The following is a 22,787-nucleotide window of genomic DNA, read 5'->3' on the forward strand; positions in this document are numbered from 1 at the left end:
ATTTATTTGTATTAATTCCCTTATTTATTTACTCTTGCTTAATTTTTCCTTTCATTTATGTATTTATTTTTATACATTTTTTTAAATCTATTGATTTATTTTTGTATTTATGCTTTTTTTTATTTTTGCATTAATTATTTATTTATTAAGTTATTTTTGCATTTATTTTATATTTATTTATGTATTTATATATTTATGCACAAATTTCCCTTTGCATTTCACTCCTTATGTATTTCCTCAAATGTATTTATTTCTGTATGCTTTTCTTTACACTGTCACTGCTGTCACTCAATATGTGTCACTGACCCACCTCCAGTCTCCTCCCAGAGGTTTAGCTCGTTCAGAGTGGGAACCTCCACGCCGATGCCACCGGAAACATGCCATGCAGCGACAACAGCACCCTGACATCAGACACGCCGCTGAGCCCGTTATCTCCATCATAGGACTCTGTGCCATTTTTATTTTTATTTTTTTATTTAACCTTTATTTAACCAGGTAGTACTCATTGAGATTAAGAATCTCTTTTGCAAGCCATGCAATCCAGTGGTCAATTATGACTTTTTTTTATGACATACTATACTCTGACTTTTTAAAAACATTTTATGTCATCCTATATGTGGTGGAAATTCTGTAATAAAGACTCACAAGAGAGAATATGTCTTTTCAGTTTCATTATCTTGTTTGCAAATGGTCACAGTCAACCTTCAACAATGTCTCAAGCCGAGTGTGCAACTACTCCTATTAACAGATATTTATATAGAATATTGGGGTCACCATGACATTGACTAATCCATCATTTCTATTCAAATAGTTTCAGGCAGTCTCTAAATATTGTCTTAATAAGAGTTGTATTTGATCTGATACAGTAGAAGAAAGAATTCTTCTTCACCTCGTCAGCCAGGGATGCTTTTTCCATCTAGCTTAGATTAGTTTGTGTTGTTTTACTTCCACCTGAGCTGGTTACTAACCATTATATACCCTTATACTCCCTTCCTTCTACAAGTAGGGCTGTTAATGTCTCTTTGTGTTGTATCCACTGGAGGATCACGGCCCGATGCTCTGGATAGTTGTGCAGCAATGATAACTTCCTCTAGCCAGGTGTGGCAGTGTCTTACATGCAGCTGTTTCACTTACCGCTGCTGTCTTGTGGTGACTCCTCCTGTGGGTCTGGAGGTTTCTTACAGTGGCTCGCGCGTATCCACGTTGCTCTTTGTGCAGTTTTCCCGCCAGTTGCTGTCGTCAGGAGCACCTGGAACGGTCCTTGCCACCTGGTAGTTTTCCACCCTTTCCTTCAGAAGTCCTTCCCCATGAGCCATGATGATGGAGTTTTACCTTCAGCCTCTCGTGGTGGGGCATCCTTCACCTGTATATGAATATCATAAAGCACAGAGGAGAGGTTTATACAATAACATAATATTTCATCATCACATTTTTCAGTGGAAGGGAGTTGTCTTCTAAGGTACAATCCCCGTGTTCATTGGTCTTCTTTTGCCATATCGCCCATTCCTACTTTGGACCCTGACTACAACCCATCAACCTCCAGGAAAAATCCCAGTCCCCCTCTGCCTCGACTACAACTGGCTACAGCTACATGACTCGAGGGTTTACATAACAACAACTGGCGCTCTTGGCCTGCGTTCAGAGTTGGAGCTGAGGTTGTTGGTGGAGATTCAAAAATAACCTCAGATGTACGTCAAGTTCCTATTCACTGAATTTTTGCACATTTGTATAGAAAACCAGCATCAAACAGAATTTAAATCTGTGTTTGTTGGGCCTGCTCAGAGTGCCAAATGGGCAGAGGATAAGCATGTAGGTTAAGTGCTACAGGAAAATGAGATGTGACAGCACAGCAAAAGGCTCAGAGAAAAGTATTTTACATAACGACAATTTGCTGCATTTTGTGCAGCTGAATGCAGAGCAGGGGACGCTTCTTATGAGGTAGGTGACGTTAAAGCGCGTGGGAGAGTCGCATGTTGATCTACCCTGAAGAACACAAAAACTACAACTGGCACGACTGCGATAAGAGCTGACGGGCTCTCGCTAAACATCCTGGCCGGCATATCTGGGCTGAGTTTGACGTCTTGCTGCTCCACAAACACCTAAAACTGAGACGACGCTGCGGGCTCATAGCAAGCCGTCTCCCAGCTGCAAACCAACATGACAGCGGCGAAGCCAAGCAGTCACATAAAGCTGCTTATGTCACCTTTCCGGTACACAAGGATGAGCATAGCGGAGATCACAAACTCATCTTTTACGCAATGAAGAATTAAGAAAAACCTGAGACGAGGTGTTAATACCGAGGGAAGACGAGTGGAAAATCAAGCTGCACCAAGAAAGATGTTTATATAAAGAAACCACTCGTATATTTACCTTTAATCTCAAAGAGGAGCTGCAATAGAGAGGAGCATCCTGCTACTAGTACTATCCATTTGTTTATTATGTTGTTTGACCCCAAATTAAAAGTGTAATAAATGTATTTCCCAAAAAAATGTTGAACTGTTCCTTTAAGGCAAAATGCTAAAATACAATGGTTGCATTCACTGATTTGCTTGATTGTAGGTTTTTACACCACTAACCAGTACAATCTCTATCTAGAGCTCAGACGGGCCATACTGTAAGCTGTCCACAGCAGTGCCTACTGTATATTCAAACTCATTGACACATCAAGACGCTCTATTTAATGAGCATCCTTCTTGGGCAGGTTTGCTCGAGTAGGCAGACAGGAGCTCCTCAGAACGGAGCCATTAAGCCAAATTAAGCCATCTGTCGTCGTGAATGGTTACATCTCATGACAAGAGTGAAAAAAAAAAACCCGTCACCGACTTTCACCCCCGTCTCAATCGTCCCGAGTCAAAACCAGCACAAAGTCTAGTTTTCTGTGAACATGTTGCTGTTTTTAGCAGCTCCACAAATGAGTGAACTGATGTTTTCCGAAGAGGCGCATGAAAGATAAGCAGATAAACTGCACGGAGACACAGAAGCTTCCTGAGGCTAAACAGACTACAAGCCCACACAGCTCATCAGCCGGCTCCAGTGACTAGTCTCCAGATCTGTCTGCCTTCATTTCAGCTCAGCGGCGGCAGCACTAATTGTTTGGGACAACCAATGTTTAATGCTAAATGGTGCGAGAGGGCTGGCACAAGTTAATACAATAATGGCTTCCTTACGAAACCATGTTAAAAATGACTCTGTTTGTGGATTGGTCAAACTGAAAGGTAGGTGAGACATCCTTAAGGACTAGTAGACTGCTTTAGACTACTTTTTCATTCCCTGCTAGTCTAATTATTTTCAGATCAATGTTTTTTATTTCCTTAATTTTGCTCAGAATTTCATCTTATTTGATGTGAGTAGGGCCTAAACCATAATACTTGTATTGGTACCAACCAAAAGAATTGAAAAAGGGTCAACTAGTACCAAAAACTGAGATTGCTGGTCACATTCATAATCTTGTTTACATATTCTTTGATCAGACAGTTCCTGATTAAATCAAAATTTTGCCAATTTTTGATTATTATATTTAGGCAAATATCTTGTACAGTTGCTTGTATTTATACTAGGGCTGCAATTAACGATTATGTTCATTCTAAATTAATCTGCTAATTGTTTTCTCGATTAATGTTTTGGTCTCTAAAACAAAAAATTTCAAAGAAATTACAAAAAATGTAATAATTTATCCTGTTAGACATCTGTATTAAATTGACGTAATTAGCAAATGAATTCTTGAGTTATAGCCAAATACGTGTTTTGTGAGGTCACAGTGACAACTTGAGTCCAAGTGAATCCTTGTGCTAAACTTGAGGAAATTCCTTTACGGCGTTCCTGAGATATCACATTCGCAATAATGGGACGGACGTGAGGTCACAGTGACCTTAACATTTGACCACCTAAATCTAAATAGTTCGTCTTTGAGTCCAAGTGGACGTTTGTGCCAAATTTTAAGAAATTCCTTCCATGCGTTGCTGAGATATCATGTTCACAAGAATGGTACGGACACAACGAACGGACGGACAACCCGACAACATTATGCCTACGGCAACGGCTGTAGTCGGCATAAAAATATTCAATTTACTACAATATGAGAATAAGAAAAGCGACAGATTCTCACATTTGAAAATCTGTAGCAAATTTTTGGTATTTTTGCTTGACGAACAAATAATCAATTATAAAAATAATTTTCATTTGATTGACTAATAGTTGCAGCTCTAGTTTAGACAAGAATTTTTAATCTAGGGTCTTTGACTTCTTTCATTAAATAAATAAAAGAAATGTTTGTATTCCTCAAAATAGGGCATCGAAAAAAAGCAGGCTATGGTTTTGGTGTTGGTACTGAAACTCGGGTATCGCATCAACACCAGTGTCAGCCTTTGATGTGAGTGATCGTACAATAAAGTTTGATTCTAAAATAACCTCCACTCACTGATGTAAGCTCATAACAATAAATCCTGTAAAAGGTCACTCAATAAATATAGCCGACTAGACGCAGGAGACAAAAGCAGCACCAACACTTGATACCATAAAAACAAGACGGTGTGCAGAGAGACTCTTTAGGCCCACAGTATGTCATAAAATTGAAGATGAGAGTGCAAATCTGCCCCACAACAACTTCTAATAGCAGCTACCACAAAGCTTCAGAACAAATAAACAAGACTCTGGTCTCCACCGCCACCACCAAGAGACAAAACAAGCTCCGTTGAAAATGTGTAAAGTTTGCTTTAACGGATTCAGTGTTTCACCTTCAACATCCACGCTGAAAGCTTATTTGATTTTAAAGCAGAACGTGTTTCTCCATCCACAAGAAATCATCATGAAAGCTGCCAGTGTGCCCACAGTCAGTGGAGTCACTCCAATACGAGTCTCTTATGGCACCACGAACAGACGCTTGGCTCTATTGATTCTAGCTTTTGAAATAATTAGAATTAAATGTCCCGTGACAATAAGCGCACCACATGAGGTTTCATCCCAAAAGGAAACGTCCATCATTTGTACAGGCCAACTCCTTGTCAACATGAGAGATTCTACAGGAAGAAAATCTTTTTAATCTCACATCACAGGTCTTCAGATCCAGGACTATATTATACCCTGTCTAATTTGTACATTTTATTAAGCTAAGCCCAAAAGCCCCTTCTATTCCTCAAACTATTTGTTTTACAAATTCTCTGTTGTCAAATTGTTGAAAATCATTGTGTCTCGGTAACTTGATGGAGCTTCGATGCAGAGCAGCACTTCATCATCGATGATGATGAGGATTATATTTAGGTGCCAAGTGATCCATCACATTGTTTAGAAGCAACCCTGGAGCATGACAAGGCAATGCAAGCTCAGAGGACATCACAAGACAGTGATTGTTACTTGTGATTACAGCACTGACTCATTTGTGTTAAGTGCCAGTCAGTTACAGTAGCCTATGTGTAACATGGTACAAGATATACAATGCTGAAAGACGTGAATACATATTGTAGAGCTGAAAGAGTCGAACGATTGATTAAACGATTAATCAGTTGACAGAAAGTATTTTGTATGTTGATAATCGATTAATCCTTTTTCAAGCAAAAATGCAAAACGTCTCTTGTTCCATCATTCTAAGTGTAAGGATTTGCTAATTTTCCCTATTTTATACTATTATGAACTGAATATAATTGAGTTTTGGACTGTTGGTTGTTCAAAACAAGACATTTAAACATCACCTCGTGCTTTATAAAATTGTGTTGGATGGATATTTTTCCACAATTGTTGGTACCAACCATGTCATACTAGGTTGTCGTAAAGGAGGTCAAATAACGCTCTAAACTTACACTAAATTGTGACGATGAAAAACTGGCATTGCCATTTTCAAAAGGAGTCCCTTGACCTCTGACCTCAAGATATGTGGATGAAAATGGGTTCTATGGGTACCCACGAGTCTCCCCTTTACAGACATGCCCACTTTATGATAATCACATGCAGTTTGAGGCAAGTCATAGTCAAGTCAGCACACTGACACACTGACAGCTGTTGTTGCCTGTTGGGCTGCAGTTTGCCATGTTTTGATGATTTGAGCATATTTTTTTATGCTAAACGCAGTAACTTTGGAGGCTTAAAGATCATCTGCTTAAGTACCATGTTTTTCAGACATCACACAAAAGCTTCTTTATGTAATAACTATATGATGGAGATGTTTTAAGGAACTCAGATTTTACATTTAAGTGCAGTTTTGTTCAGCTCTCCCTAAGAAGACACATGCTGTGTAAAGCATTAGGAGTTGCATCTTGGGACTTTATAATTTGATCAGTACACACTATGCATATCCCGGCCATAATATGCTGGTAAGATAAAACTCACCGTCACTCCACTCAGCTTTAAGAGGCTTTTAAAACTGCTGCTGAACTTTAGGTGGCCTGCACTTTTCCCTCCCGTCACGAATCTTGTTCACGGGTACAAAACCAGATTAAAGCATAAAGCTCAGTCTGGAGTAGTTTATATGTGTGTGTGTGCATGTATTTGGGGTTTATCTGTTGGGAGCAGCACCTTGCTTCATCCTAAAAACTGCTGCTGTGAAGGGTTTGGATGATTCCAGCCTCATCATTTTTGACCACATCTGAGCTGAAGTACGCGGATGAGTGACAGAGAGTGTGTGATTGAAGAGGCAGCGGCGATACAATGAGGACAAATGAGTTGTCAAGCAAGACAGTTTGATTGTCTGCCTCAAAAGGCACGTTGTGTAATGTGCGACTGCAGGGTGGCCAAGTGGTTTTCGAGAAACTGTTTTGTAAGCAGAAGTGTTGCCTGAAAAAACAGCCAGTATATGCAAAAACACATCATCAACAGGCTGGTTGAAGTGCCCTTGAGCAAGACAATGGAGCTTTTTCTCTCTGGATAAATGTCTACTTACTGCTGCTTTCATAACACCTCAGTACAGACTTTAATGGGAATGAAAACACAAAACTACATCGAAAATAAATTAGATTCCACTGATAGACAATCTTGCATATGTCTTTCACTACTGTATATTTATCTGAGGCAGTTATTCCTACAGACAGAGAGTACATAGATTGATTAATATTGTTTTCTCCTGACCAAACACATGCTTTTTTCACAACTCTAAATACTGCTAGAATGTATTTTGTGATCAAAATAAAGCTGTCAAGATCATAATTAAAGATACTCAAGGTATCAATTCACCTTAGCTGTAATTATGAGAAATACAATAATATTCATGGCCCAATATATGTCCTGGTACGCTGCAGTAGGATTGATGATTATTTTCATTATCGATTAATCATTTAGTCCAGTGGTTTTCAACTTTTTTTTCTGGGCACCCACTTTTTAAAAATGACATCAATCGTGACCCAATTCAAAGAAGGCCTCATCTATTAATTGTAAGAAGAGCAAATTTGTGTGTAAATGAATGTTTATGACCATTTTTGCATCAACTTGTATTATCTTGAATAGGCAAACCAGCTATTTCAAAGAGATATACATTTGATAAATCCCATTTTTGTTTTTTGCACGTTATTGAAAACATATACACATGTTGAATACTTTATAAATGAGACCAAGTAAATGCATTCAGGCGGAGTTAACGTGCTCTAGCTTTTTTCCTCTCATCAGTAAAACAAACAGAATGTATAACGCTTGTATTTTATTTTAAATTGACTGTTATAGGTAGGCTACAGTTATCAGAAGAATACGAACATTTAGGCTCCCTCACGGCCCTAATAAAATCTCCTGCGACCCACATGTGGGTCCCGTCCCAGTCTGTGGGGATGACTGATTTAGTCTATAAAATGTCAGAGACATACATACATCACAATACCCTAAAGCCCAAGGTGATGTCTTTAAATTGCTTGTTTTGCCCAACCAGCACTCAAAAGCCTTAAGATACTAAGTTTACTATCAAGTAAGAAAGAAAAGCACAAAGTAGAAGCTATAACTAGGGAACGTTTGGCATTTTTGCTGGGAAGTTTACTTTAACAGTTAATCGATTATCAAAATAGTTGCAGAATCCTTTAAAGGTGCTAAATGCAGGATTGGGAGCATTTTTATTGCCTCTCAACAGCTTTCAACATGGCGACGGCAAGCCGCGGCTCACAGCTAACGGTGCAAACAGCGCTTAATAGTGCAAACAACAGCAAAAGTACTGACAATGATAACAGTGTTTACCTGAAGGAACTGGAGGGTGGGTGCTACACTTCAGCGACGCCGCCGTCGGTCGGGACGCAATTATCAGCGGTTACCGCCATATGAGAGTAGTGCAGAGCAGCGGCCGGCCTGGCTACGTAAACAAAGCACAGAGAAGCTCGGATTACAACACACACATAGGGAGAGTGACTTCATTCTCTACTCAGGTAGACATTGCTCCTCTATATCTTTACATAGACAATAGGCTATTGGCTGCTATATTAATGCTCTGGATATCAAATTTAACATCTTAAAATCCTACATATCAAGTGTCAGAATCTGCAGCTTTGACATGTTTGTTTAAATAAACAATAATGTTTAAATAAACAATAATTCAAGGTCTTATAAGGGGTCTTTTTTCATTGCAGACATTTTGACTTGTCTTTGGTACTTTGCTGTAGAGTCTATTGCTCTTCCATTCATTCATGCCGTCCAGCTGGACAGATGAAGAAGAGGAAAGCCATCTCCTCCTGCCTTTTTTCCTGTGGTGTGTCAGTGTGGGTGCTGCTGGTCTGGCTGGGTGAGCTACTCGTCGAGGTGAGACACAGGTGACCGCAGCATCTGCTCTTCCTGGGCCCCATTCCATTTCAATTTCCACTTCAATCCTCGCATCTCGCATCCTGACTAGTTTACATAATAACCAGAGTTTACATGTCTACCGTCCTGCTCTGTGTGACGTAGCCATGGCTGTGCTTTTCCCAAATCAGCTCAAACCATCTGGGCAGATGGGTGAGGGAAGGTGAAGCAGCTAAGGAGGGATGGGAAGCGGCCCAACGCGGAGCGACTTCTGGCTCTCCGCCCTCTGGCTCCACGAGGGAAAGCAATAAAGGTGGTGCGAAGCTGAGCCAACAGCTGACAGGAACAGGAACCAATGTTTGGCCAAGGTCAGGACAACACACACACACACACACACACACACACACTCACACACACGGGGTGAGGATGTAACAGCAAAACAGGGTCAAAAGACACAGGGGAATGATAATGTGGCGACCCAATACTCAAGGGGTGCCAGAGAGCAGACGGACAATACTTGTGTGTGTGTGTGTGTTGAGTTGTGTGTGAGGGCTGGCAACTGAGAGAGGCCTGTAATCAGTGTAGCTGCTATTGTTGGCAGGCGCCACCAGGCCTGCTACCAGGTAGAGATCACACTCACACATAAACACACACACACACGGTAGATACGGCCTTTCTCAGTGTACCTGGTTCATTCAGTTTAGTCTCTTACCAAACTTGCTCATTCAATGTGTAACTTATTCGTATGTGGGCCATTTAATAAATGTATCAAAACACATTATTTCATGTACAAATTAGTGTGTAAAAGATTGCTTGTAGAGCCCAATTTATAAATCAGCTGGGCAGATATACTGGCTGATATTAGCTTATTGTAGATACATCTACATGAGACAATAAGGAAATACCAAAGACATGCACTGTATGCAGTCATTTAGACAGGGCATTTCTAACACAGTGGATTTCCACCTTACAGTTGGGTTGGGTGATTGGACAAATATATTTATTTTTGTAGGCCTATATCTAATACGTAGGTCTATAAATAAATAAATAAATAAATTAAATAAATAAATAAACTGTACACTTGTGCCAAAATATAAAATAAAAGACCTAGCTCTGTTGCGACTGCCTGTCTATCGATCTCCTCCTTTGCGTTTCAGTACCCTGGACAGCGCCGCACCAACACACGCACACTCTAAACACAACAAACAGCGCCATCCTTCACAAAATAACTCATAATAATTAATGTTGATGCATAATGAATAATGTCGGATTACTATTCCTTATTTCATGTGCTATGTGGGTAAAAAAAACACACACACAATGCATTCGAATACTGATTTGGACGTTGATTACCATGGCAACGGTCAAAACTTTGAAGCTTCGAAGCATCCGGGTCAGCGTTTAAACATTTTAAACATGTGTTCAGTAGGAACCAATGGGCTTGAGTGCCACAGGTTGGGTAGGGAAGTTGGAAAGTGTTCAAAGATGGACTAACAAATTGTGTGTTGTGGTCTTTTCATGGGATTTTTTGGGGGAGTAAAACCAGCCGAATAACTTATTGAAAAAATAACTAACACATTACTCAATTTCTAGAATAATTGTTAGTTGTAGCTGTATCAAACTACAAAGATTGATTATCACACACAGAGTCACACATTACTCCTACCCACCGAGCACAAACTGACAACTCACACCTCTCTCTCCTGACGGCCGTACGTGTGTGATTGTATTTAAGCCCACCGTCCCTCACTTTTTTCAAAGTGTGCATGTGTGTGTCGGTGTTTTTTGGCCGGCTGCCCCGAAAATCTGCATGCACAATGACACGCCGCACAGCCACGAGCTCGAGAAAATAGCAAGCAGTGAAAAATTAATGAGAGGAGAGAGGGAGGGCAGAGAGAAAATAAAAACAAAATAAGTCTTAGGCAGCAGACGGAAAGCCGGAGGGGACCTTAGTTCTTTTGAAACAGAAGCTTTTTAAATCTCCTGGGAGTCCACGTGCGACTGCAGACCTCTCACTGGGAAACTAGAAAGGCTTAAATATCAGCCTCGCATTAGCCCGCACACCTAAACCGATACTGCTGTTAAATCAGGCTAATTAGGGCGACTAGGCCTCTGAACTTTACATTTTAAATGGCTTTTTAAAGCTGATGCTGTTATCAAAGGAGCAAATTACATCTGAAAATCCAAAACAATTTCCTGATTTCATCTTTTACCATGACTTTGTTTTCAGTTACAGTAACAGTTACCTATTATTAAATCAACAAGCGCGTCCTTCATGTGTCTCATCTGAGATTGAAAACATCTTTGCTGCCATTCATGAGTGCAGCAGCAGAATATTTCTTTAACAAAGGCAGGCAATTTTCCAGAGTTCAAAGGACAAAACATCATCTACCTTTTACTCCCCGGTCATGTCACGGTGAATTAGTGCTACTTACAGTATGAAAGACATCAGAGGCTGCGGGAGGGAAATCCTGGCCCCGGCTGCAACCGAGAGGGGAAGGTGGTGTCAGTAGTGTGTAGACACGCAGACAGCCAGATAGCTGTAATTACTTCAGCAGCAGACAAAGATTAATTAAGCAGGAGAGAGCAGAATTAATGAGGTTAGCACACACCTCAACCAGACTTTAAAAAGTTCACATCATTCCCGTGGAGACTGCAGGGTGTGTAAAAAAATGCATGTGTTGGCGGAGATGCACACAAAGAAGTCATGGAATTCAATATTTTCCTAGTTTTTCCATTTCCAAAAAGCCACACGAGAGATGTTGTTACACAAATATGCACTCGGAGGAAGAGCAAGAAGCATACAGACAAATGAATTTGCTGTTTCAAACCTGAAACTGAAACTAATCCCTCCCTCCCTTCGAGGCCTGAAAGTATCAGATATGTTTAATTTGCATTTTGAAGGCAAAGGGATCGCAGCTGATTATCTGCACTTGGCAAATCAGTCCACGCAGGTGTAGTTGTGAAAAAGATGACATCATTAAGATGCTCATATTTTCCCCAAATAGGCCCATGGCTAACTGCATGCTAAAATCAGACAGCTAAGCTTTCTCTACTCTGATGCAAATGTGAGTAATCGTAGCCGGAACATGACTAAAACCTCCTCTAAATCATTTGTGTTCCGCGCAGCATTCATCCAATCCACCACCTATAAAAGACGCCACCTAAATTTGGCACAATGTTTTCCTTCCTCTTTTAAAACCACTTTCAAATCCTGGAAGCTCAGACGTCACTGAGAATATATACAGCCCCGATATATGCAGCAGAAAAGCAGGCCGCCTTTACATCACCCACTAAATGACAGTATATAAATAGAAAGCACTGAAGTCTAACTGACAGCCGGCGTCATTGCATTAGCGTGTCATATGGCTGCTCCAAGTCTTGCACCATGATTGGACCGGTTCCCGAATCTGACTGGCAGCCATGATGCTCCGCAGCGCCCAGAACGTCTAAAGACCCCGAGACAAATGGTTTCAAGTTTACTGTCAGAGGATAAGGAGGTAATGTCGTCCTGTTTTGGCCAGATAACAAGGCCTCTTGTTGTGTGCTGGAGCCCGTCGCTATTCTAAATCTATATAAAGGACAGATTTACCACAAGTATTCAGAGCTGGTCCTCAATAGGAAAAACAGGGGGTGAGATCACGACAGGGAAAAGAGCTTGGTACGAGGTTGGTTGGGTTTTTTGAGTGGCCTGTTTTTCAGTCTGAACTGCTGTTTTCTGTCGTTGTTTTGTTGTTAATGAAAGCGGTAACTGATTTCTAAAGGTTGAAGTCATTTTCAGGCAACACTGAGGCTTACTGAAGTTTCCAAGTTAGCTGACTTATTAGCTACAACTTCTAACCAGTCTAGAGCTGCAACAATTAATCGATTAGTTGTCAACTATTAAAATAATCGCCAACTATTTTGATTAGGGCTGCAACTAACGATTATTTTCATTGTCAATTAATCTGTTGATTATTTTCTGGATTAATCGATTAGTTGTTTGGTCTATAAAATGTCATAAAATGTTGAAAAATGACGTCTTCAAATGTCTTGTTTTGTCCACTACTGAAATATATTCAGTTTACTCTCATAGAGGGGTAAAAAAAAAACAGCAAATATTCACATTTAAGAAGTTAGAATCAGAGAATTTTGACTTTTTTCTTAAAAACATACACATTAAACATACATACATTCATTTAATAATTAACAACCAATCAATTAAGCGTTGCAGCTTTAATTTTGATAATTGATTAATCATTTTGAGTAATTTTTTAAGAAAAAAAGAGTAAAAATTCTCTGATTCCAGCTGCTTAAATGTGGATGTTTTATGTTTTCTTTACTCCTCTATGACAGTAAACTGAATATCTTTGAGTTGTGGACAAAACAAGACATTTGAGAACGTCATCTTGGGCTTTGGGAAACACTGAATGACATTTTTCACCATTTTCTGATATTTTATAGACCAAACAATCTATTAATAGTGAAAATAAATAGCAGATTAGTCAACAATGAATATAATCATTAGTTGCAGCCCTACACCATCCAATTAGTATTTATTTTATGGATCTATAATTTCCTGTGGGACAAGTAATCTGAATCCTCATAAACCCTCCTGCAACAAGCCCTGATACTATACTATCCTACCATTTCCTCCTCCAGTAGAATGTGGCACCTACTGACGGTCACGCTCACCTTCCATGTTAGCCCTCCACACACATCTGTCATCACATAGAAATCTAATTAATTAGGCACTGATGAATCACACTAGAGCTTTATCAATCACTGACAATTGGATCCCAGCCGTCTCCCAGCGATACAAGTTTACACAAAGTCAACTGATGGAATCGATGACAGGGAACTGTTAAAGACATACATCAGCTACATTGCCTCAGTAAATGTGAAACACCTCATGTCATCATGGACCGCCGTCCAGACTGTCCGCCAACCTGTGTGTAAATCAGTAGTATGATGTCAGTATACAGGATATTTATACCTGTTGTGTCTAATTTCAAGAGGGAAGCTATATATTCAGCTCGTCTATATTCAGCAACCATTTAAATGTCATCACCAGTGGCAGCTCCAGGATGTTTTCACTGCTGTGGTTTAGCTATTTGGAGAAGGAGAAATATGTGTACCGCAATAACATGTATTCATAAAGTCACTTGGGGATCGTATAAATAAAGATATGTAACATGCAGGGGAAATTGCATGGTTTTCTTCAAAGGCAATATCTCAAATGTTCCTTAAAAACGAACAAGGGCCTGCATCAACTAAAATCAAGCTTTTTAAAAATAATAAAATACTGGTAACCCATAATCTTTCAGAAAACACTCAAACAGTCACCGCTCCTTTGGATTTATTACACTAAACACTATAACTATTTCTTAAAGAGGTAGACTTGATCTGCTTTCACAAATAATGACAGATTTGCAAAGACCGAACACACACATGCACAGAAAAACTCAACCTTATGAGGTTGTTACCAACCTCAGATTGTGGGCCAACACACAGGAGACCTAACTCTCAATATGGTGGCCTATAAAGAATTCATGCAATTTGAAAACCAAAAATCACACATATCAGACGTCTTATACAAACACACATTGCACATAAAATACATACAGTTAGATGGCTGCACAGTACATGGGGCTGGGCGATATGGCCAAAATCTTTTATCTCGATATAGGTAATTTCATATCTTGATAACGTTATATATCACGATATAGCATGTTTTCTGGTAATTCAATAAATAACCAGCCCATTTTTGCATACTCCTGTGTGAATTAAATACTTGACAAATTGAAACTTTGTGAAATAGTGACATATTTCCAGCTATTTACTGACTATGTTTACACGCACGCACACAAACACAGAGTAGTCAAATTAAGACAATAGTTTGATTTGACTACACTACACTGGTAACAGAGTAAACTTACTTTTAAACCAGGTGTTTCTGTGTCTTCCTCTTCATGTATTTTCCCAAGAAATTAAACATTTTCAAACCGTTTCCTCTTGTTTTTGGCTAGTCCGCCATCAGAAGCAAACCGGAAGTGGCACTTTGTTCATTACGTCATGTTTGTGCAGCAGCGCCCCGTGTGGCGGGAGAGCTACATAGTAATCCCTATAGGTCAGGGGTTACAGCAACCTTTACTATCTGAAGAGACATTTTAGGCAATAAAAAAAATCTGTCTGGAGCCACAAAACATTTGAGCATTGTGATGAAGGTAACACAGTTTATAGTCTAAGTATATAGTATATAAGTCTAATGCTGTGAGGGCCAAAGTGCAAATGTACTACGGAGTATTAGGGCCACATTGAGGGAAAAAACATCTGAGATTTCCAGAATAAAGTCGTAATATTACGAGAAAAAAAGTCGTAATACTACGAGAAAAAAGTCATAATGTTACAAGAATATAGTCATAACTTTACGAGAAAAAAGTCGTAATATTATGAGAATGAAGTCATAACTTAACGAGAAAAAAGTCATAATGTTACAAGAATAGTCATAATTTTACGAGAAAAAAGTCGTAATTTTTCGAGAATAAAGTCATAACTTAACGAGAAAAAAGTCGTAATATTGCGAGAAAAAAGTGATAATTTTACAAGAAAAAAAAAGTCGTAATATAACAAGAATAAAGTCATAACTTTACGAAAAAAAAGTCGTAATATTATGAGAATAAAGTCATAACTTAACGAGAAAAAAAGAAAATTACGTAAAATTACTACTTTATAAACTTCTGACTTTATTCTCATAATACTATGACCTTTGGCCATGACATTTACCCTGTGCATCATCAGACTCTACCTTGTGCACAGTATAAAATCAATAAAAAACAACTAAATTGTACAATTTTGACTCCAAATGGAGTAGTTTTATTATAATAATGAAATATGATCAATACCTCCGCCCTATCAAACACTCTTGACTTTGTGCCAGACATTCGCCTGCAGTGTAGTCAGTGGGCGTGGTTTTTGATTGACATTTAGGGCAGAGGTAACAAAAATTGCGTGCTGTAAACAATAAATGTCAGTTGGGTGTTGTGAATGATGAATTGTTGATTATCAGAATAAAGCTGTTTCAAATAAAATGTAAATCAAGTTTATCAAATCAATTCATCACTTTAACAGTCTTCATTTTCTGCAAGTATCAGGACAGCTCACTTTCAACCTTTACTGAACATATTTTTATATCCAAGTGCAAACAGATGAAGATTGTATCCTGTTTAGCAGGTTATTAGGTTGACTTCCCCTCGGCATGGAGTTTCAAGACCGATGTGGCGTCAGCAGCTAAAACACTACAGGTGACAGGAAATGCAGGACTGATAGATTCACACATTATACATTTAATAAACAGATAAAATCGTCATCAAATAGGAAATTAAATCACTATAAATTTGACAGGTAACAAAATCAAGACAGACACATATCATCATCATAGCGTTGTGTAGTTTAATCTTTTATAAATTACACTCACATTGCACCACACCGTATATCAAAACAGTATCAATACATCCTGAGCAGACATCAATATTTCAGCGATTTTGTTAGACAGAGACCTCCTCACTGGAAGGAAATCTGTTGATTGAATTTAAAGCACCAATCAGGAAGAGCACAGCGTGAAAATGTCAACAGCATTGTTCAGAAATGTTGAAATGCATCCTTATATTTATCAATTTATCGAGAAACAGCACTCATCTGTTTGGTCAAATGAAAGTAAGGATCCATTTTTATGTGTCGGGACAAAGCTGCATTAGCAAAAGCTTCATGAAAGATTGTACCTCCTGTTTCAAAGTGCTCAGAACAGGAAAAGGCTCAGTAGTTAGACGTGCAGATAAAAAAACTGTTATAGAGAGTTAAAGCTGGCACAAAATAAAAAAATAAGTAATTCATAAAGCACAAAAAGTGCCTTTTAACATTAGCAAGTGGAAATTTGATTATACATTATAAATCACAGTCTGCAACTTTCTGATCTAAATTCAAAAGTACAAATAGTACGGATGTACAAATAGACTCGCAGGCTTCAATTTCAAATGCCTGATCATTAAAACTTAATCCATTTTTAATGCTTTTCAAAGTGCACCAGAAGTCCCATCTATGCTGGTGGATTGAGAAGGCAAAACCCATGCACACAAAACACACATCCCCTCCAGTACCGACGGTATTCACATTCAGGCTATAAGGCTGCAGTGTAAATAAAAGGCTCAAAAGCTATTCATAGCAACGACCGAGTTTAGACCAGACACACAAGATTAACCCTCAAACATAAATATGAAACATTAAAGTTAAAAAAACATCACAGCGTGTGTCTTCTAACGGCACGATAGCGTATATCATCACATACAGCGGAGATGAAAACCTCTCACATCACATGCAATAATGCTCAGCCATAATGCAATATAGATTAACATGTATTATTCACATTTGATGCAAGGATCACATATCTATAACCTGTTGATATCAACCTATTTACTAATGATTCAAAAGGTCAGCTCGAGAAGACCTGATCGTCACAAACGCTGCTTTTTAATGCACCTTTCCTTGTTTTTTTATAAGAGATTCTGCTCTATTTCATCTACAAAAATCATCTAGTGTCTTCGTGTGTAAAACAGAGGGACTGAAGCAGGAATCGTAAGACTCTCTGAACTGTCATGTAGCTGCATTTTTCATTTAATGCTGGTGTAAACTGGTAAAGTTAGTGGAGTCAGAAGTGAAACTGAGTGGCTGTTTTATTGTAATGCTGAAGAAAGAGTGTAGTTGAAATGTAAACGTAGTAGCTGAGACGTGTGCTGCTCTGGGATGCTATTGCTTTCAGTTTAGCCTCCTGCAAGTGTCCTTAATGCAACAACTACTTCTGAGTACAGAAGACAAAAGTAGTGTTTGGTTAGATTGTGTTGTCTTGTTCCTTTCTTTTTTTTAGTCTTCATACCACCCTCTGCAGGATGTAGAGGATGCCGATACTGTCGATGGTGACGAAGGTGGAGAAGTCGGACGAGATGTGGATCCTCTTCAACGCCGTTCCCGTCGGAAAGAAGGTCTGCAGCGCCTCGCCTTTCTCCACATCCCACCACTGGACAACAGACACAGAGAGAAAGAAAGACAGAGAGACTATTGAAATGCTTCAGGCTCTTAACAGATGTTGTAGAGCATCTGGGGAGGAAATAGAATCAAAGAAATTGAAGAATGCTTCCAATTTACCATCATGTAACTCTTGATAAGAAAGTGAATAGGCCTTTTTCCCAATCCGTTTAGCTATTCATTTATCAGATTTATCGATTTTGGCACAAAATCTAAAGTTGTATATAGCCTACTTATTGTCTTGCCTTGTTGCACGTTTGACCGATCTGAGGACCCGCTCCCTATGTAAATATAAATGACTCATTCTAAGGTACCAAAAACACAACGATTCTTATTTTCTGCCAATAGATCCCCCTAATTGTTACACACTGTTCCTTTAAGAAGATGCTGTTTGTCCCAAGCAGTTGTCATGCTGACATGAGGGAGCACAAACAGAACTGAGAGATCTGCAATTGTGGCAAATGATCTCAATATTCAATGAAAACGAGCAAGAAGTCACTGTGTACATAACAACTAGTACATATTTTTTTTATTATTTCTGGCTACGATAAAATCAAACATGTTTAAAATGAATCGTTAATGCATGATATAAATTTGTTTCAGATCTCAAAACATCTCTCAGGACAGGTAAATAATGTCGAAAGTTGTATAGTGTGCTGCATCCGGCTTTATCTGAATCACAACTTTGAAACAAAGACAGGAAGAGAGAGACTTGACTAAGAGCTTTATATTTGCTGCCAAGGAGACCATGATGAATTTAATAGTATTATATTACCAGACTCAAACTCACACACAGACCCTCACGCTCCCCTCAAACACACACACACACACACACACACACATAACCCCCAGCAGCTTTCCTGAGTGATTCCGTTTAATCTCGGTTTAAAGTTGACATTTTCCATTGAAGCTCCATCTCACTGGGATGAATCATCAAAGACACATCAAGTCAATCATTTATAGTCTGGCACGGGTGGGTGTGTGTGTGTGTGTGTGCACGTTCAACTTGACAATAACCATGATAACTTCACATCAAAATCGTCCCTCTTCCATCCGAATAAAAGACGACATAAATTCAATCAATGGGTTGAAGCTTTTAGTGGTATCGTCTGGTTTTGTTCTAAAGCTTTAGTGGCTCTGCAAGTGTGTGTGTGTGTGTGTGTGTGTGGGGGGGAAAGAAAGCAGGCCAACTCCCTCGACAGACAGGCGGACAGACAGAAGAGGTGGCGGCAACAGATGTCTAGCTTACAGAACAATCCCAACACACACACCCACCCACACACACACACACACACACATACATTTACACACAAACAGTCCATTAATCACGTAAAGCCTTCATCATTAATGGGAGCTCATTTGCATATTCCTGATATGGCATCAAAACACGCTGTACGCCTTAGGTGTTCTTCATTTTTTTCCCCCCCCCAGATTGAAATCATGCTATATCGTAGATATACTGCAGTGTGTGAGTGTGTGTGTACACTGAAAAATGGCCCAGCATATTTCTGTTGCTGCAGGGGGTTGGCCATACTCCTGCTGATTGGACGTCGTCCACAGCCACCATCATAACACACACACACACACACACACACACACATACAAGTTTGGGTGCCTAAAAATGCAGCTGATTAACTCGAAATAGAAAAGCTTCACAGTAACTTTGCCATCCATGTCACAACAAATAATCACTACTGAGGACTTAGTGAAAAAGAAAGTAGACAGAAACATATTAAAGTTTGAAAATGGAATGAAAATGGGTTCTATGGGTAAGTGGTGACAGACTGGTAGCCCAACGTCCAGGTACACTAGTATGAAACATGTGTGACGTGAGACGTTTTTTACAGGTGTTGGACCAGCTTTACATGGAGCAAAGAACAGGTCACGCCTGACTAAATCTAAATATAGACCATGAGCTGGGACAGACTTAAGTTATTTCCTGGTTTGACATCTTGACACAGGTCAGATCTGACAATATTAAATGTATAAATGTTCTGTTTGAAAAAAGGCCTTATATAAATGTACGAGTCGGAGGCCTGCTGACCCGCAGGTATCAATAATTCACCGTGTAAAGAGGAATCATGGTTCCTCTCCTCACGCACGTGTCCTTCTCTGGCCCTTCACTAGAATCACCCAGGAAAACCTTTTACAACAGCACGCTATGAAAAATACTCATTATACAAAAGTGCAATTAATGGCTGCTTTACATAATGGCTATTAGTATATCTGTTTATGTATTCAGAAAACACGATTAATCTGTGTGATGTTTGTGACTTGAGATGTGAACGTGACATTTAATCAAACTAATTGATTTCATGTGTCTACATGGTTCATAAATAAACACACAGACTGAATCACAGGGCTAAACATGATTAATCATTGTTTTTGTGTGCTAAATAACAACATCCTCTGGAGATTACTGGACTGCATGAGGTCTTTGATACGCACAGGGTGAGAAACAGATGCAAAACAACTGCATGGTGATAATTTATGTTAACACGGGTGGCAGCGACAGTTTCAGCATCTTGTGTCTCTACAAGCTGACAAACATATATACTGATTGTGACTTATTGGGCTATTTCACTCTACTTTTCTAAACTTGTAAAAACTCAAAATGTCTTCTTGTTTCCCAAACATAGCAACATTCTTCTGATCGATCACCGGCTAAGCTGAAATAGACCGATCCTGACAGATCTCAACCGTTATCAATGTAGACTGTATAAAATATGGACATAGTCTCCGTGACGTCACCCATCAACACATTCTCACTCCCAAATTGTCAAATACCGCCGCTTGTTCAGTGCCCCTCAGCATCGGAGACCGACGCACGGGGTACCACTCATGCGTTACTTTTGGACGGACCAGCAATATATGCTAGTTCCATGCATAGTGTCCTTTCAAAATAAACTTCCATTTTCACAGGAAGTTAGGTTTAAGCAACACAACCACTTAATTAGGGTTAGGAAACGGTCATGGTTTACGTTACTAGCAACTCACGTGACTGACGATACCGTCGTGACTGACGTGAAAAAATAAGTCAACATCACTATTAGTTTCCATGGTTTCCTGGTTGAATGTCTTTTGTTTGTTTCTTTCACTGAAAAAGTGTTGGTGTGCATATTTGCATCGCTGCCGGTATTAATAGTTTTGATACAAAATATTCGCAGGCAAGTATTTCACATTTTCACGTTGTTTATTTCGTCATGCTCCCGGTGTGTAAAGGCCTTTAATATGCACAATTTGACTTGTATGCATGCGTGGGACAGATGTAGCCTGGGGTTTTTGCAGATTTAAATTGTGAAAGGCTTTTTTTCTCTCTTTTTTTTCAGCCCTGTAAATAGACAGCTTTGACGTCCAAGAGCATCCACGTCTGAAATGCTAATGACTCACCCCGTGACATATACAATTTTTAGGTTGACTCTGTGTGAAAAGGTCAAGTCAAATCAGATTATTACACAGAGTTGGTTAAAGGTGAGTGCTAAGAGGCGGCACCAGCAACAACAAGAGAACAACAACAATTTGAAAAAGAAAGGTTTTCATCTAACGCCTGAGCAGAGAACTTTTCAAGGTCACAGAAAGATACCTGTATCATATATCAGCCTCGATTTTAAACCTTGGATGTCACAATGCATGGTTTTGTTGGCCTCAAAAAAGACAAATGAAGTAGTCTTGGTGTGAAAAGTGGAGACACAGAATATCAAAGGCTGCAACATATACTTTTTTTTCCCGTACAGATCATTAAATATAGATTAAATGCGGATTGTTTTGTCCAGAGATGAAGAGAGAGAGAGAGAGATGTGTGGCTGGATAAAGAAAGAAAGACAAGATAAAAGGTGGGATCGATAGAGAGAGATAGAAACAGAGCAGGTATCAGAGGAGGGAACGAGACACTTGATTAAAGTGTAATAGCATCTGAATTGGAGGAAAGATGGCTGCCGGCTGCCGAAACACCCTCAGCTCAGACAAAGAAATAATACTCAGACGCCTGCATGCACACACACACATATGTATAAACACCGAAATAAACCGACAGACGGAGACGAGGGAGAGAACAAGTAGAGTCGAAGAACAACAACGCTGAATCCCAGGACAAACAAAAGCAACAGACGAATGATAAAACCTCCACGACTCCGACTGGTTACAGAAGAAAGGATTAGCAGAGAGAATAAAAAACCCGGCACTGAATAAATGTTTAAAAGCGTCAGTCGGCTTGATGGGATGGAGGGAAATGTGTGGACAGAGAGTGTGAAAATGATGTTCGCTTCAGACTGGATTTACTATGAGGGGGGGGGGAAAAAAATCACTATGTTGAATCATTTACAGCAGAGGCCGGCGACCAGACTAGACTGGATGCCATGCATATTTATGTGCGAGAGGGAGACAGAGAAATAAAGAAACAGTGTGATTTATTTGATAAGAAAAAGTGGAGAAAAGGGGGAAAATGAAGGTGCATGATAGAAGACAAACAAACACAGAAAGGTGCACTGAATATTAAGATTAACCCCCTAAGACCAACCATCCCGACCAACTTTACTGTCTTTCAGAGGCTGTGGCAGGTTCAGTTTTAGTGCTAGAGGGAAGGTATCATATTATATCATAATACAGATATCATATGAAACTACACAACCTAAGGAATCCATTGGTACCAACCATGTCATACTCGCTTGTTGCGAAGGAGGCTAAGTAACGCTCCAAAATCTTGGCGAGGGAAAACTGGCATTGGCCATTTTCAAAGGGGTCCCTTGACCTCTGACCTCAAGATATGTGACTGAAAATGGTTCTATGGGTACCCACGAGTCTCCCCTTTACAGACATGCCCACTTTATGATAATCACATGCAGTTTTGGGCAAAAACATGCAGTTATTTGAGTGCAGTATAAATGTGTTATTTTAGCCCATTCTTAAAATGGTGTATTTTAATATTTCTGCATACTGGGGTCCGAAAACAGTCTTGAATTACATAAATTGAGTATGACTGTAAAGCTGAGACTCTTGTGGATCCAATGAGCCCAACTGTATTCATGTGTAATTATAGTAGTCCCCATAGTAGCCATTTC

General features: G+C 39.4%; 1 protein-coding gene and 1 long non-coding RNA gene across 3 annotated transcripts in view; both read right to left on the reverse strand.

Moving 5' to 3' along the window:
- Positions 1-652: 652 nt before the first annotated feature.
- Positions 653-14,729, reverse strand: LOC119482738. Its single transcript, XR_005205519.1, has 4 exons — positions 14,592-14,729; positions 11,109-11,154; positions 8,140-8,251; positions 653-1,363 (listed from the first exon to the last, which is right to left on the reverse strand). It is a non-coding gene; the product is annotated as an uncharacterized LOC119482738 (long non-coding RNA).
- A 1,352-nt stretch (positions 14,730-16,081) lies between these two features.
- apaf1 (apoptotic peptidase activating factor 1) overlaps positions 16,082-22,787 on the reverse strand; it is a 54,007-nt gene continuing 47,301 nt past the window's right edge. For both annotated transcript variants that reach the window (XM_037760568.1, XM_037760569.1), the window contains one exon: positions 16,082-17,722. In XM_037760568.1, the coding sequence (XP_037616496.1) occupies positions 17,576-17,722 (147 nt within the window). In that variant the 3' untranslated portion in view covers positions 16,082-17,575. The remainder of the gene's footprint in view (positions 17,723-22,787) is intronic.

This window comes from Sebastes umbrosus, chromosome 23, assembly GCF_015220745.1.
Source record: "Sebastes umbrosus isolate fSebUmb1 chromosome 23, fSebUmb1.pri, whole genome shotgun sequence".
Classification (NCBI taxonomy): domain Eukaryota; kingdom Metazoa; phylum Chordata; class Actinopteri; order Perciformes; family Sebastidae; genus Sebastes; species Sebastes umbrosus.